Source organism: Lycorma delicatula, chromosome 4, assembly GCF_047948215.1.
Source record: "Lycorma delicatula isolate Av1 chromosome 4, ASM4794821v1, whole genome shotgun sequence".
In the NCBI taxonomy this organism is placed as follows: Eukaryota; Metazoa; Arthropoda; class Insecta; order Hemiptera; family Fulgoridae; genus Lycorma; species Lycorma delicatula.
The window spans coordinates 64,264,375-64,280,422 of record NC_134458.1 but is presented as its reverse complement, the minus strand read 5'-3'; the positions used below and the strand labels follow the sequence as shown (position 1 = coordinate 64,280,422).

At 33.4% G+C, this 16,048-nt stretch overlaps 1 protein-coding gene across 5 annotated transcripts in view; it reads right to left on the bottom strand.

The window, feature by feature from the left end:
* emp (epithelial membrane protein) overlaps positions 1-16,048 on the bottom strand; it is a 236,494-nt gene that overhangs the window by 132,277 nt on the left and 88,169 nt on the right. The window contains exons 1-2 of one of the 5 annotated variants that reach the window (XM_075363160.1): positions 2,203-2,302; positions 1,350-1,556 (exon numbers count right to left, since the gene is read on the bottom strand). The exons of 3 other annotated variants lie outside the window; for them this stretch is intronic. In XM_075363160.1, coding sequence (XP_075219275.1) covers positions 1,350-1,407 — 58 coding nt within the window. In that variant the 5' untranslated portion in view covers positions 1,408-1,556; positions 2,203-2,302. Of the gene's footprint in view, positions 1-1,349; positions 1,557-2,060; positions 2,303-16,048 lie in introns of those variants that run through there. One more of the 5 variants, XM_075363162.1, reaches the window with a different exon arrangement.

The following is a 16,048-nucleotide window of genomic DNA, read 5'->3' as shown; positions in this document are numbered from 1 at the left end:
GCCGACAGAAGACAGATAAAAAGTTTACAAAATATTCGTCACAATTTAACGCTTTACATCATTTGATGGCTCCGACTAGGAACGATTGTTTCCTAGAAAGGGAAAAATAGACTCGAAATATGGTATTACGTAGTTTACAGAAAAGCTATTTAAAATCGGATGATTCATAATTTTTGAAACGAAAAGGATTTAAGACTTCTTAAAAATCTCCATCGAATGTATAGAAAGAAATTTGCGTCGGAATGGAAAACAGGTTGTATTTCAAGGCATCAAGAATTTAGTTAATATACAACTAAAAGTATAGAAGAGAAAAACTAAAATATCTACGACGGATAATGGAGGATATAAGAAGGCTTATACGGATCCGACCAGTCGAATGACCGAAAACAAAATTGAACGCCTATTGGGATTTAACCGTCACTTCGAATTAATTCCCATTAAAACACCGCATCAGAAAAGACTACAGGAAAAAAATTCAGTTACCGCATCTAAAATTTTGGGGCGGTTTCTTCACACGATCGACTAATTCCTTGCAAAAATTTTCACTGCCGACTGCTCTTATCATTGATTTTATAAGTTTATAAAAATTAAAAAATTTATTCGTTGTTTCCTTTCCCACATTCTGAAAATTAGTAACAGTTATCGATAGATGTGATCGCAGATAGTAAAGTAGATTTGTTATAAATTTAACTTGTAATTTTTGTAATAAATTAATGATACCACACATCTGAATTTGTTTAATCATTTTGTGAGTTATTAATTTCATTAAAGAATCGGTCATAGTAGGAAAAATTTAATTAAATGACTAAGTCTCACGGAAATTAAGAAATAATCTAACGACAAATGACGTTTACATTAGTATTGTTGCATCAAAATTAACTTACGTTGTCCTTATATATATTCTTATATATTTATCGCGTGTATATATGTATATATATATTCAGAAAACAACTCACAAAATGCGCACAAACGTAATTAGTCTCTCGCTTAACAAACGTACTTTTATTGATAGTAAAGCTAAAATTATTGTAATTTAGATAAGTTTGAAATTTGAGGGCATGTTATTCATCCATTAATTAATAATAAATGTAAGCATAAAGTATAATAAAAAAGAATACTGCCGAAATACTATGAATTTATGTATTAAACGTGTAAATTTAGCGCCTTAGTGAAAGGAAATGAAATAATTACCATTTTGAACTTCAACCGTACAGCGTTCCTCAACGTTTCCGGAATACATCGATTTATTTATTTTTATACTCGATAAGTGTATTATAATTATGAAACGGTAATTGTAGGTAAATGATTTAATAATTAAAATATTTTTACATATATAATAAATTACTTACACCACTTCCTCAGGAAACTACTGGTAAGCTTGGCACAAATTTTTCGACGATTCTGCATTTTGATTTAGTTAAAAGTTTTAGTTTACTTATGCCACAATACACTTCACGTATCACTTAAAAATACAATTGTTTTATGAAGAAATTAACTATAGCTTATTAAAGTTTCGCGAACAGTCTGTGTTCGCCCTTCGCACCGCTGCTGAAAACCTGTGGATAATAACGCACGATTATTTTTTTAATCGATTAATTACGAACGAGATATCGTTAATCTAGTAAAATAAAAACGAATTACAAATTTTTCGTTTCCTTTTCACAATTGAAATTTTCAAATAACCCGCATTGTGTTCTGTTATCATCGAAAAAAGATTAATATACTTATTACAAGATTGATACTGTTTTTTTTTTTTAAGATTACATTTACTTTGAAAAGAATCTTTACTTTTAAAAGGACTCTTTTACCGATTAATTTACTATTTTCTTAATCGTAATATCGTTAAATTAAGGGAAAGATTTTATTGAAAAGAATAACTTTTTTAATGTTTTTTAAGTCATAAACAAAAAACTACAATAAAGACGTAAAGAAACTATCGGTAAAATTTCCTAACTTAATGATAGGTTACAAAAATGCTTAAATAATTCTTCAGTTTCTACAAAAATAATACGATATTTATAGTAAGAAAAATAAATTCTTTAATAACATCGAAGTATTACCTTATCTAGAATACTGAACACTAGCGACATATAATTAATGATAATGATCTTTAAACGACTTTAATAGCCGGATAAAATAAGCAAAGCCAAATTCGAAAGTAAACTTTCTTCGCGTTAAAATTTAGGGAAATACTTAACACACCGATCAGCAGTTCTACCGATTACACTTCGTACACACCTCAACGATCGCCTGAGGACGACTGACTAGGACTGTCTCAGTCTTGACCGTCACCTCCTTCAGATTTTCCCTCCTCGTTCTTAAAAATTACCCATCCACCTGGAAATCAGTGTTGCCACTTGTTAATCGGATAGTTTCGATTCTGTAATATGTTTATTTTAATAACCTATTAACGCAGGTGTACAGTAATCGCTTGTAGACATATTAATCGTATCTATATTCGTAAATATATAAATAATTAAATTTATCACATTTAGATTAATAAATGTGGTTTATAAAATTTATTATTTTTTAAGAAATAAATAATTAAAATTAACCTTGTGAAAAACATACCTTTTACGTGTGTGTATTTTGTGTGTGTGTGTATGTACGTATGTATGTATGTATGTTTGTGTGTGTGTGTATGTATGTATATATATATATATATGTGTGTGTGTGTGTGTGTGTGTGTGTGTGTGTGTGTGTGTGTGTGTGTGTGTGTGTGTGTGTGTGTGTGTGCTCACTCGCTCTCTCTCCCTTCAGCTGTATAAACACATTAGTTTCTTTACCACCGAATTTAAATAAGATATCATCAGTAAACAGATGACGCGTGACTGTCACTATGTTCACCTCTTGTCGCTTGCATTCTCTCGAATTCAGGGTTTTCGTCAAATCTCTTCTATCTAAGCCGAGAAAAACCCCAAAAAGTTTATATTACTATCGTTATAAATGAAAATATATATCATCGAATTTTTTGTTAGAGTTGAAAAATTACTATTTAATTCGAATTTTTTTAATAATGATTCTCCCAAAGAGTCATTACAATTTATTTCTAAACGGAAATCATCGCTTGCTCTGAAGTTTGCTGATTCGAATCGGAGTTGATTCTCATGGATTATGAGTCGGTAACGTCTAAGGCGCATGGAAGGGAGACGGTAGTGTAGGAATTTCAACCGTAATAAGATGGCACTTTTTCGTAACGAATTTGACAGTTGGCAGATGGATCTTATAGAGAACGGTTTCAGTCAGAATTCTACGTTTGATTGCCAAATATTCGACGTTTGGCTTCCGATTACATCGGCCAGTCGGCCGTACGCTAAGACGCATGAGGTTTGTTTGTTCAGTAACGAAAGGAAATTTAAAAATTAAAAAATATTTAGGAGACAAAGATTAGAACACAAACCGAACGATGAAATATGAAGTGCGGAACAAAAAAGTACATTTCCGTTAAAATATCAGCACAAAATATAAATGAAGAAACTGAGGGGAAATTAAAGCCCTGGATTAAGGTGATCGAATTAGCCGATCGATTTAAGAAAAAATATATAAGTCGTTTATGTTTTCACTCAAATATAAGTCGACTCAACGAGGATTCTCACGAGTATATTTCAATATTGTAATATAAGCCAATGTAGTTAGAATACTAAAGCCGTCTCGATACACGTAGGATGCAAATCGTCTATATGTATAAAACCGACTACAACGCAGATTGAATTAAATTTTTATTTAAAGTAAGCATTTCTTTAACGTAACTATCGACTAATTTATCGAATAATTATCGACTAATTTTTATCGATTATTTATGTTTTAAAAGATCAATTCTCATTCTAGCCCCGAAGCGTCGGGACGTGGCATAATAAACGAAAAACAAATATAAATTCCTCAATCAAATTTGTTCATACGTGATGCTTTGTACAAAAACCTTAATTGAAGATGGTTTTTGTCGCATCGATTCTACACTTCTCATAAGCTGTAATTTGCAACTTTTAGTGCAAGAATGCTAACCGATCGTTTTCAGATAAGTGTGCAGGAAATGGCCTTTATCAGTCGAAATTCTAACATGTTTTTAAATTAACTGTCGTAACTTTTCTATAAAGCTAAGAAATTCACAATAAATTACGCGAGGAGAAGGCAGAACTGTTCGTAGCATAGCAATGTAAAGAAATTACTTTTTTGGTAAACCGTAGAAATAATAACGCCTTATTGTCGTATCTAACAACCTTCTTATGTTCAATTTTTTCTCCTTTTCGTGAATATTTTATTTCTACGGTCGATTATCTTTCATTATAGATTATGTTTTTCTTATAAACTTATCAGTCTTATGTCTTTTTTTGTTTATAATGTGTTTATACGTACACAAACGTTTTTCACGTAAGTAGTTAAATAAATGGCATTATATAGTCTAATTTGGAGATCACATTCAGAATCGAATCAATACACATAGAACACGATCTCTGAACAAACATAATGCTTGCGTAATACACAAAGTCACCCGTTGCTTTCGCATCTTCGATCTTTACAATGTTTCTTACATCTTTAAAATGTTTCTTACGATCTTTAAAATGTTTTTTACACTTTCGATCTTCTACAATGGTCTAATGGGGAGCAACTTTAAAGATAACGAACATTTAAAAGCCATCCGCGGAAACAGTCTACATTCACCGACCATCTCAAAGAAACACATCATAAATCCACCCGTAACGATAGTAACCTTGATATCCTAAATATTTTATAAGTTCATCCTTGAAAAAGATCTTTGGCAGTATAAACGATTAACGGAATTTAGGCGGTAGGACGGCATTCAATTTAATCAAGCGTAAAAAAATCGCATAGTAATTATTACATATATTATTTTGTTTGATTCTATTTTTCTTACGAACTTCGCTCGGTGTAGTCTCGATTATGGTGATTAGACTTCTGTATCGGTTGCTTTTATTATCATTTGTACAACGGTCGTTATGTACAACGGTATTTAGATTTACACAGAGAAAATATTTTTCAAAGAGTACTACCGAATCTTGACGACCGTCGTTTGTTCCCTACGGCACATGTTATTCTCTGATTCTGTTTCTTGTGTCGTAAACGTTAAAAATACATGGATATAGAAAGGACGCGTAGAGCGGGAGGGATCTCAGGACCGATGTTATTAATAACGATGCGGTCCGACTTCCGTAACCGTTAGACCGAGCTTCGAAATAAATTATTGTTTTACTCGCTACGAATTGTAATTCCGGTAACTTTTTAAGGAATTCAATAATCATACATTTTTATAACATTTTGGATTTTTCTTGTTAAAGTACCGTCCTCTACACGATCGACTTCTGATTCTTTGTACCTAAAAATAATTTTATTCTTTTATCTCTGAAAAAAATTGAAAGATTTAAACCCATAAAAATGCGTAAGTGTATTCCAAATACTTATCCTTTATTACCGCGAAAAGTTTTACGTTTACGTGTTTTCGGTGAAGACGAAGTTAATATCACCACTCTCGTAACGTTTAGCCGATCAGTAGATCGCCTATGGTCGGTTAGGCCGAGTTAAATCCTTGTTGCTAATCTAAGTTATCATTAACTTCAGGCGATTAAAGAAGCGCCTGAATAGACAAATTCTATCCGACAAATAAAAACCCGATTTTTCAATTAGACCGTCTGCGGTGCGAAAATCCAGTAATCATGCGACCCACTTATCTAGAAGAAAATTTTACTCCGTATTTAATTCGTACGAGTATATACGCTCGACTAAATACCCATCGCAACTAGAAGTCAAATAGATTGTCTCGTTACGAATAACTCTATATAAGCTCGACTTATTTAGTGTAATTTTAGTCTAATTTGATGTAAAACGATTCATCCGTTTTATATTTAGCTAAGCCTATTCTCTGTGATGATAGTAAATTCATTTAACGAATCGGTGAGTAACGATCAGCTACTGCAGATTAATAAAACTAAGGACCACTTAAATGTTTAGGCAAAAATTACCTATTAAGAGAGCGTTTACACGATAAATATAAATAAGTTAAATCCTTCTCGTATTAACAGATCGTTCGATGTATAGCTTAAACTTCGTGCTTGAAATCCAAAAAATTAAGCGAGAACACGGCTAGCGAAGTTGAAATCAGCGGTCGTGATCGTTTATTTTCCTACTAGTTTTATTTTAAAAATATAAATAAATTTTATTGGTTGTTCTGATAGAGTTCTCGACGTTTCGATATTCTATAACATTTAATTTCTTTATTCGATGGAGTATTGACGATTTCAGCTGTTTACCGATACATCAAGAAGATATTAGGTAGTGACAGAACTTCTCTAAGAGTAATAAATTTATCCTAGATAACAGCGCTTCTTTGTAGCGTCGCTATAGGATTAAAAAATTTCTAATTTGTTTTTCTCTCGATTGCTGTTCGTGGATGATGAGGTTCAGAGGATGTCACCCGGCTCGGGAATACGAGGCCGAAGGTAAACGTCTAACAAAGAACTACGATATACATACTTCAAACTACAATAAATTTTGGGAGGCAGTCTGTGCTAATAGCCGACCACAATCACAATCTAATTGTCATAGAAACAAGTTTCAGCCATCCATCCTGTATCCGAGGAGGAAGAACGGATCTCTCGGTCGAAAAAACGCATTATTTGAATAAATAAATTCTTCTTGAAGAGTGGATACTGATTGCTTTAAACAAATAAATATAAACAGGAATTAGATGACACTACATATCTTATTATTGTTTAGTGAAATATTGTTAGTTCTTTATATACATATATATATATATATATATATATATATATATATATATATATATATATGTATGTGTGTGTGTGTGTGTGTGTGTGTGTGTGTGTGTGTGTGTGTGTGTGTGTGTGTGTGTGTGTGTGTGTGTGTGTGTGTGTGTGTGTGTGTGTGTGTGTGTATTGTTTCTGTGTTTTTCATTGTAAAAATATTCGCTTAATTATTTATTTAAATATTTAACAAATTTTAAAAACTCATAAAAATAATAGATCAGAACTTTTAAATTAACAGGTTTCATCGCGGTTTCTATAATTTATTCTTATAATTTAGGCTTCCATATACATATATATATATTGTGCATATTCATTTTTATAACGTATTTAACAACGATTCGTATTTTGTTTATACATTATTACAAAAGGAAGGGAAGAAATTATACTATCTAATGTGAAATTTCCCCTGCAAGAGTCACAACTGTCTGTAGCCGAATGTCTTCAGGTCGCCGACAGGGACGTAATAATAAGAAAGAATCAAGAATCTCCCCCACCTTGTTTTTTCCACTTCCTCCTGAGCACTTCGATATACCTTTCTCTCTCTCTTTATACCGTAACATACATACAAACTCTCTTTATCTCATTCTTTCTCATGAAATCAGGTGTGTAAGCGACGTAAGAGAAACTTAACTGGCTTTATAGAAATTTAATTTTGCTTTCGTTTACTTAAACAGCCGGTAAAAATATGAGTTTCTTCGACCTAAGATGACAGATATTATCGTTTAAGAACCGGTTTCATCGTCATCGTTTTAAATTTTAAACCGAATATATTTCATTTTAAGTAGTTTCACGTTTTGAAATCTGAAATATGCTTACCGCAGTAAGGATTAGAAATGCTTCATACAGGAAATTGGGAAGTAGCCAGAAAATATTTGTGTAAATGAAATATTAAAAAAAAATAACTATACACCCTACTTTATTTCACAGTCGTCATTTTTGCAGTAAAATATTATCTTTCGTTAATCGCTGTGCCGATATTTTTCATTTCGTTTTCGATTTCTGATTCAAATCACCTTCGAGACGAAAAGGTTTATGTTTGTAACAGGGACATAATAATTATTTTTTATCTGTCGTGTAATTTCAAAAGTCATTTCCTTACGTATATTTTTAAAATATTCTTTTTTACATATATTACCGTTAAGTAGGGTGCCGAATTCAAGCGCCGAGGAAATGTAACGAAAACTGCTGAGCGAGGGAACCTTGATTTTAACTAAGTCGCGTCATCCACTACCATCGGCGGTTAGATTCCCTCCATTTTCTTCACTTTAAACGGCCTGCCGGTCCCAAATTCGATTCCCGAGAAGGATCAGGCCCTTTTTTATCTTCCTCGTAAAATACTAGTCGTATTGGCATATTTTAGAGACATTCATAGATCGTTTCGGTCGGACCGCTGTGCTGGCTGTCCTCATTGTATTCTATAAACCTTCGTACTGTTTCTTTCTTGTTATAAAAATAAAGCTCCTCCTGTAAAAAAAAAATGAGATCCTAAGTGCCAGGTGACGCGACTGATTTGGAACGGTATTTTTCTTTCCGGTGTGCCAAAAACAGTATGCCAACGCGATATAATTTTTATTATTCTTACAACCGAATTTTATTCTGGCCGAACAAAAAAGTGTAATGAATTATTGTAGGTCAAAGCGAAAGCGAGAAATATATTTGAAATAGGGAACAGAAGTTTGTTTGGCAACAAGATGGTGCGCCTCCTCACTGGCATAACGCTGTACGTGATTGGTTGAATAAAATTCTCTCTGACCGCTGGATTGGTCGCCGGGTATCAGATGACAGGGCTTGTTTGTCCTAGCCTCCACGTTCGCCCGATTTGACCTAGCGCGATATTTTTCTTTGGGGATTTATAAAGGATCAAGTGTATGTGCCACCGTTGCCAGCTGACCTACCCGACTTTCCGGACGAGGCCTATAGCGAAGGCAAAAGCTGAGTTTGAAAATCACCGATGTAAATGTCTGCCGAGGCATTTACATTGGTGGTATCCCAGCGAGGCCTCGCTTATTACTGTGAGAAGTAAAAAGTTAAAGAGCGAAAGACGACTCCCATTAACGCCCATCAGGACTACGATCGAGGGTGGTGCGGCGACCGGAAGCGTCACAAGGCGGGTGTCTTCCCCTACGGGGTTGGGATGACCTATCCGACTTCAGATACAGGACTGAAGCACCTGTCGGATTACTTCCTCCAGACTTGCTGATTGAAGTGTGGTATGAACTCTCTTATCGGCTGGATGTGTGCCATGTGATGAATGGTGCTCATATTGAACACTTATAGGAAAAACTGTTTGCTATTCCATTCATGTATAATTTATCAATGTATGTAAAACTTGAGAAATATTACATAATTTTAAAACCCCGATATTTATTTTGAAACACACGGGTATAAATATTCATAAATAGGATAGTAAAAAAGAGTGTAAGAATGTTTTATTTTACTGAGACAATGAAATCCCCCTCGGTTCGGTAATCGAGAAACGATCGCGCACAAAAACGAAGAAATTATCGGTAGTTAATCGTTTCATCACCGAGACAACTGTTTTATACAATTATATTGATTTATTTGGTCAGTTAAACGACTCCGTTAGTGTAGATCGATTTTCATACTAGATTTAATTTAATTAGTGCAATTAGGTATATAAGTTAATACATATTTTTGAACATTTCAGTTAAATGTTCAATATTTCATTAGATTTAAGATGTTAGTTTAGGTACACAAAATTTCGTACATAAATTGTTAATAAATTTTTAGGGTTACTCGCATTAAATTTTTAAGAGACGGAATATTTCAATTGAGCTATATGATGAAAATGTTTAACTTGTATGTGTGTGTATATGTGAAGGCGCGCGCATGTGTAGGTATCACAATAAAAAAGAGAAGCAAATGAAATTTGGTGTGTACGTACAATTTTCATAACACATCAAATACATTTTCATATATTAAAATACATTCAGGGAATTAGGCAGAGCTTTAGTGTCACATTATTGCAGATTATAATATAATATGTTTCCATTAGCCTGAGTAGTAGCAGTCAAAATTACTACTTCTTTTAAGATTATTATCCATGTGTAATCATGACTTAAGAGTCACTTTCAAACATGCACGGTAAGCGTTTTGCAGCGCACACTCCTCTAAACCACGCGCACGAATTCATTAGTTAATTTGTGTGTAATGCACTCTTATGCTCATCGTCCAACTTTTTGTCGTTTAGCATGTAATGATCTCAAACCACAAAGCAATCGGCATACTTCGGACGATCGAATGTTATTATCTTTTTAGATGTTTTTGTTCGTTAAATATTAAAAATAAATAATGAAAAACTATAGTGGTGAAGTTCGGTAACAGGTGTTTACATAGGGCTTAATTTTATAAGAATTCGCTTAATTATAAAATAATTTTAATTTCTGAGGAAAATACCTAAATATAAACCGCGAATTTGTGGTGTAATTTTGATTACATGCAGCAAATAACTGTCGACTACACTTTTGTTTTTGTCGTTAAGCAGGGATTTGTACACGAATTGAGCTTCTTAAACGTGCGATAAAAGATTCTATTCGAATAGCTTATGTGAAATGTTAGCGAGTAATTACAGGTATGTTCCAGGCAATAGAATTAAATTTACGTTAAAGAGAATAAAACAATATTAAATAAATTAAAAAAAATTCTGTTTAATTAATATTGGGATTCCCATGGGAACTGCGTGTGAGGCTAGAGTGATGTGGTGATGCGAGTACCTCGTGCGAGGCTAAACCAATTATCACCATCAACTATAACAAACGGAGTACCCCCTGTAGCACTGTTTAGGTAGGTGCATTGAGGTGCTGTTATAATACTTTTGCAAACAATCATCCGATTTTCAAAATTCGAACGGGGTATTTGTTAGAAGATTGAAGGTTAACTTTTGCATGCATCAGGTACACTCTCGATGTAACAGATTACGGTTATTCGGAAATGTTATATTTTCGCCTTCGATTTTCAAAATTCAAGCGGGATATTTGCTAGTATAATACAAAATTACGATGGAACCAAACCAGAACAAAGATTAACTGATATACTCACAGAATCGAGTGGATTGCGTTACGCCGAGGCAGCTTGAGTCCGGCGAGCTCCCACATTCTTTGTAGAATTTGATGACGGTACGATTACAGGCAATGCTCTCGGCATCGGATTGAGAATCGAGCCCATTATTATCGAATTTGATACTTTAGGGGGACAGAGCAAAGTGGAACGGCGTATGCTGCTACTAATATTGTGCTGGGCTGTGACGGCGTATAATCTTCAAGGAACTATCCTAGATAGAGCTGTCGTAGATCTGAGCACTCATATCTTTGCCAAGGGCCAGGCATACGTAGCACTAAGTAGCGTGAGACAATTGGAGAGTTTAGCCAGTATTTGTTTGAATTCCAGAAAATTGCTGTATGATCCGTACAATAAAAAGTCTCTCGAGGAACTCAATAGCTTGAGAAATCTGTAAGTTTAGATTGGTATACGCCAACTAAATAAATAAATAAAAATGTTTACAGTTTCCTCATTTGGCTCAGTAAAAAAAAAAATACGTTATATCCAAAGGTTTTGTAATCGTGAATTTTTCTCGATAATCACTAAAAAGTATTAAGTAATAAAAACATTTATAAATATTAAAAAAACTCGACTGTAAGAAAATAATAAAAAAATTGAAATAAAAAACGACAATAAATCGATCTATAAAAAAGAAAACAAGGTATGAAAATAAAGGACTAAACATTGTTATGCAGCATTTAATTAAATAAAATAATGGGTGACCAATCAAATTTCAGACAGTTTTAAGTTATTTAAATACATTTGTCATCTTGTAGAAATAGCAGGCATTTAAGGTTGTCTAATCATTAAGTTCTTCCCACCAGAGCTTACATCGATAAGAAAATTTAGTCCAACGAAAATTTTTAAATGCAGTTGGGGCCTCTGTACAGTAATTGTTGTATATTAAAAAGTTCTGAATAGCAATTATTCTATATTAAAGTATCGATATAATACCATTCCACTGGAGGAAGATGTACATTATTATTTGTACTTAATAATTTTTATGTGAAGCAAATAAATCATTATTTAAGAGTTTTAGTCCTATTTTTAAGTGTGCAGCAGCTGTCGGTAATATAGGAAAGATACACTTAGGTTTAGACTTTTTAAACATTTTTCATGATTTCATTGTAATTTTTTTATTTAAATCATTTGTAACTTTTTTCTTACTTTACTTTACTTTTTTACTTAATCGGCTTTTAAAAGATATTTCTTACAAACGGTTCATAAAATTTACGAAATAGATCGCCCTAGATAAAATAATTTTGAAGAACGGAATCACCATAAAAATATTTTTAAGGAAAACTTAGAAGATTAAAAATAAAAATTTGCGTAAAGAGATCGGTATTTTATTATCAGATTGTAAAATTTACCGGTTGTAATTAATGATTTAGAGGGATGCGTTTTAATATATGAAATATTATGAGAGGAGAATTCGAAAAAGTATCTCTTTGGACCACGACTGACCGACCTCGCGTCATGATGAGTACTTGTGCATTCTTGTGGCTATCAAGGTCGTTCTACGTAAGTAAGCGAGTTATGTCGTTTGACGTTCGTGTGTAATAACAAGAAATATTAATTATTAAACGCTACGTACTACCATCGATGATACTTGACGAATTAAATTTTAAATAACAACATAGTAAACTTGCTATTTTTTTCTATTTCTGCATCAAAACCAAACGAATTTACTATTCTGGTTTTTTTCTAGGAACGAAGCATAATGTTTTATTAAATTACCGAATGAAAAGGCCGGGATCGCAACCGTTTACATACAAGTTAATCTCATGTCGTTTTAATAATTTTTTCACCAGCGATAGATCTACCGGTTTGATGTACCTATTTCTACTTTATTCTTTGTTATTTTATAATCTTAACGCATGTTCTGGCGTGTTGATCCTTATGATCCATAACATACGCCGCTTGGGAAAAAATTAATACGCTCATATATCCAATCGATGCATAAGGAGTTGTTCGCGGCGAATTTATATAAAAACGATACGAAATTAATGCGGTATAGCCTTTAATTAATTTTTAATTATATAATAAATTATTTTTAATTATTTTTGATTCGTAAAAACCTTTAATTAGATCTGTATTGATTAGACTCGGAAAGAAACGGCAATTAAAACGTTAATACGACTTGATTCTTTGGAATAACATACAACGATACATAAAAAAAAACGATAATCGGTAAATCTCAAATACCACATATTTCAATGAGTGCGACGCTTCGAGTGCGGCCTAGTTTAATGTGGATCCTATTTAATTTAAATAGAAAATAAACGAATAACTACATAGATTACTTTGTCACAGACTGTACGCGTGTAGGATAAGTTTCGTCATGAAAAAAAAAGTCTTGTTTTGAAGAGTTAACTCAATAAACATTCGATAAAACAAATCGACTTATATACAGTATAACAACTTTTTTTTTCGATTTAAAGAAAACCGTTAAGAATTACGGTAAATTATGGTAAGAATTGGTGAAAAACTGGCGTTTGTCTCCTGTTTTACCGGTAGTGTTATTTTAACGTTCTGTAGTTTAGTTAATAGATTACAAAAAAATCTGTGTTTAAATATCAGTTTTTTCTTTCTTATATCAACTGTTTTTTAAATATGTTGACGATCGGTTTCGATAATTCTGCGGGCATTAAAATATTGCTATTTTGGATCACGGTGAAGCAGGAAATCTGTTTTTGCATCGAACGGATGGGTATGCTGATTAAGAAAAGAGTACATTTATATCTTGTAATCGAGAATTACAATGATGGTAGACGTCACTGTAGTCCAGTGCTAGGTGATCGTATCATTTCTGAAGAAAGCCAAAATTTTCACAAATTAATCATTTCTAGATATCTCCGAAATCTCTATTATAATAATTGAAATTCTTTCCTAACCGTTTCTTCCATTCGGTTTTTTATTAAAATTATGAAATTATATTTGTTTGGAAATAATTCGGTTAAAACACAGAGTTGTTTTACAAAGAGTTTATGATGGTGTTTGAATTATCGTATTTTAAAAGAGATCGGGATTCGATGTAGACTGACTATTTCTTCTAGTTCTTTTTCCTTTTTCGTTTTGTGCCAAAAAATTAAATGGAATAATAGTTTTTGTACAGAAACGGATGGAACGCAGTAAAACAATTCATGAATTTAAGATAGTTTTGATAAGCTACTTGATATTAAAATTAAATTATGCAGTGCTACAGGAGGTTACAGATGTTGAATGCTATAATATTTTCGTATTTAAGTTTTATTGTTCAAATCTGATCATAATCATACGGCAATCTGCCCTTAGGTAGGTCCCTTGCAATGTGTCTATCTCCATTTTCCTCTATTTCCAGTTAAAATTTTAAGGTCTTGTTAGCTACCATTTACTTTCAGATGATCTATAGTCCTTAATGTTTTCCGGTCTTCTCTTTTTGCTTCTTTTACTGATCCTTCGACTGTTTTAGTCGATCTTTTACCTCTCATGATATGGTGTTGCAGCCGATCAGCTTTCTACTCCGAATGTCAATCAAATTTTTCCTATAGCTACAATTTTAAACGAGTTACCTAGTTTTATTTTTTATTTTTATGGAAAAGATATTCGAAAAAATTAAAAAGATGATTACGTGTTATTTTTTTAAACAGACATTAATTCGGTCTATAGATTATTACCCTGTAATAAGATGTTACTGCGAGGCTATTTCCGGAATATCTAGTAGGATTTTATTTTATTATGTATTAACTATCGCAAATCAATACTCAAAATCAATCACATATAAATGTTTTTATATGCTTTTTGAAATTTTATAAACTTCTTCTATCGTTATTTTTTGCCATATATTAATTTCCTTTCTGAACGTATCAGTGTCTAAGACTCAACGAAGGGAAACCCCTTACGTCACCTCCCCGTGGTAGAGAAGGGGCAGCGATTTTATGGGCTAACGATTAGCAAAATACAAACGGCTGACAAGCGGAGGAACCGAGCACTTCCCGTGATAAGGAGATCCCTTCTACCAAGTACCAACAGCCTCAGTGGTGGATGAGCCGGTGGAAGCAGGCACTCTTTTATCCTTGAAGCCGGAAATGACTCTTAAAGGCAGATCAGCTTAGTGGCCGAGGTCATAGAATATGCAAGGCAACAGGAAACCAGCGTATTAAAGATCTTAGGATATCCCATACATCAGCGACTGTAATGAAGTCTTCTTCAGTTAAATATCCTGGAGGTAGAATACTCCCCCAATCAGATCTCCGGAGTGGGAGAGGTAAAGAGGAATGCCATAAAAAGAGGATGAGGAAAGAGAAAAAGGTAGCAACATGGAATGTCCGAACATTGCTCCAGACGGTGAAATGTATAAATGTTAAGCTGCAAATGGAAAGAGTGGGAATCGATGTACTTGGTGTAGCAGAGACGAGATGGCCCAACCTGGGAGATCTTTGGAGTGCAGACCATTCACACGGGAAGTAAAGAGGGCCAAGGTGGAATAGGATTAATACTAACGAATAATCTAGGATGAAACGTGATGGGGTACGTGCAACGAAAGACTGGTTATAGTTATAAGTGAATACTACACCTGTCGACATAATTCTAATCCAAGTTTATATGCGAACTTCCAGTCACTCTGAGCAAGAGATAGAGAAAGTTTTCGAGGATATTGAAGAGATCATAAATTGGGTGAAAGGAGACGAAAACATGATCATTATGGAAATTGGAATACGGTAGTAAGAGAGTGCGGTAGGAGATGGAATGGTCCGAAACTATGGCTTGGGAGTCAAAAACGGCAGAAGTGACAGACTGATTGAATCTTTTACAAAACACAAATTGACAATAGCAAATACAAGGTTCAATCACCACAAGAGAAGGCGGGATACATGCAAGATGCCTGGATACATCGGTTGTTTCCAAATCGATTTCATATTGGTCAAAGAGAAATTCAAATATCAAGTTCGGAATTGTAGAAGTTATTGTGGGGCAAACGTTGACGGCTACCACCATGCAGTAATAATGAAATGCCACCTTGGCCTTAAAAAGTGCAGGAAAGGATCAGCAAGAAAAAATGGGAAATAAATAAATTAAAACATGATGAGAGTATTAGAGGAAAATATGAGAAAAGAACGACTGATAAATAAAAGGATAAAATCACCAAAACATAGACTCCAAATGGAAGGCCACAAAACAAAAAATAAAGAAAACTGCAGATGGACTACTGCAAAGTAAAGAATATGTCC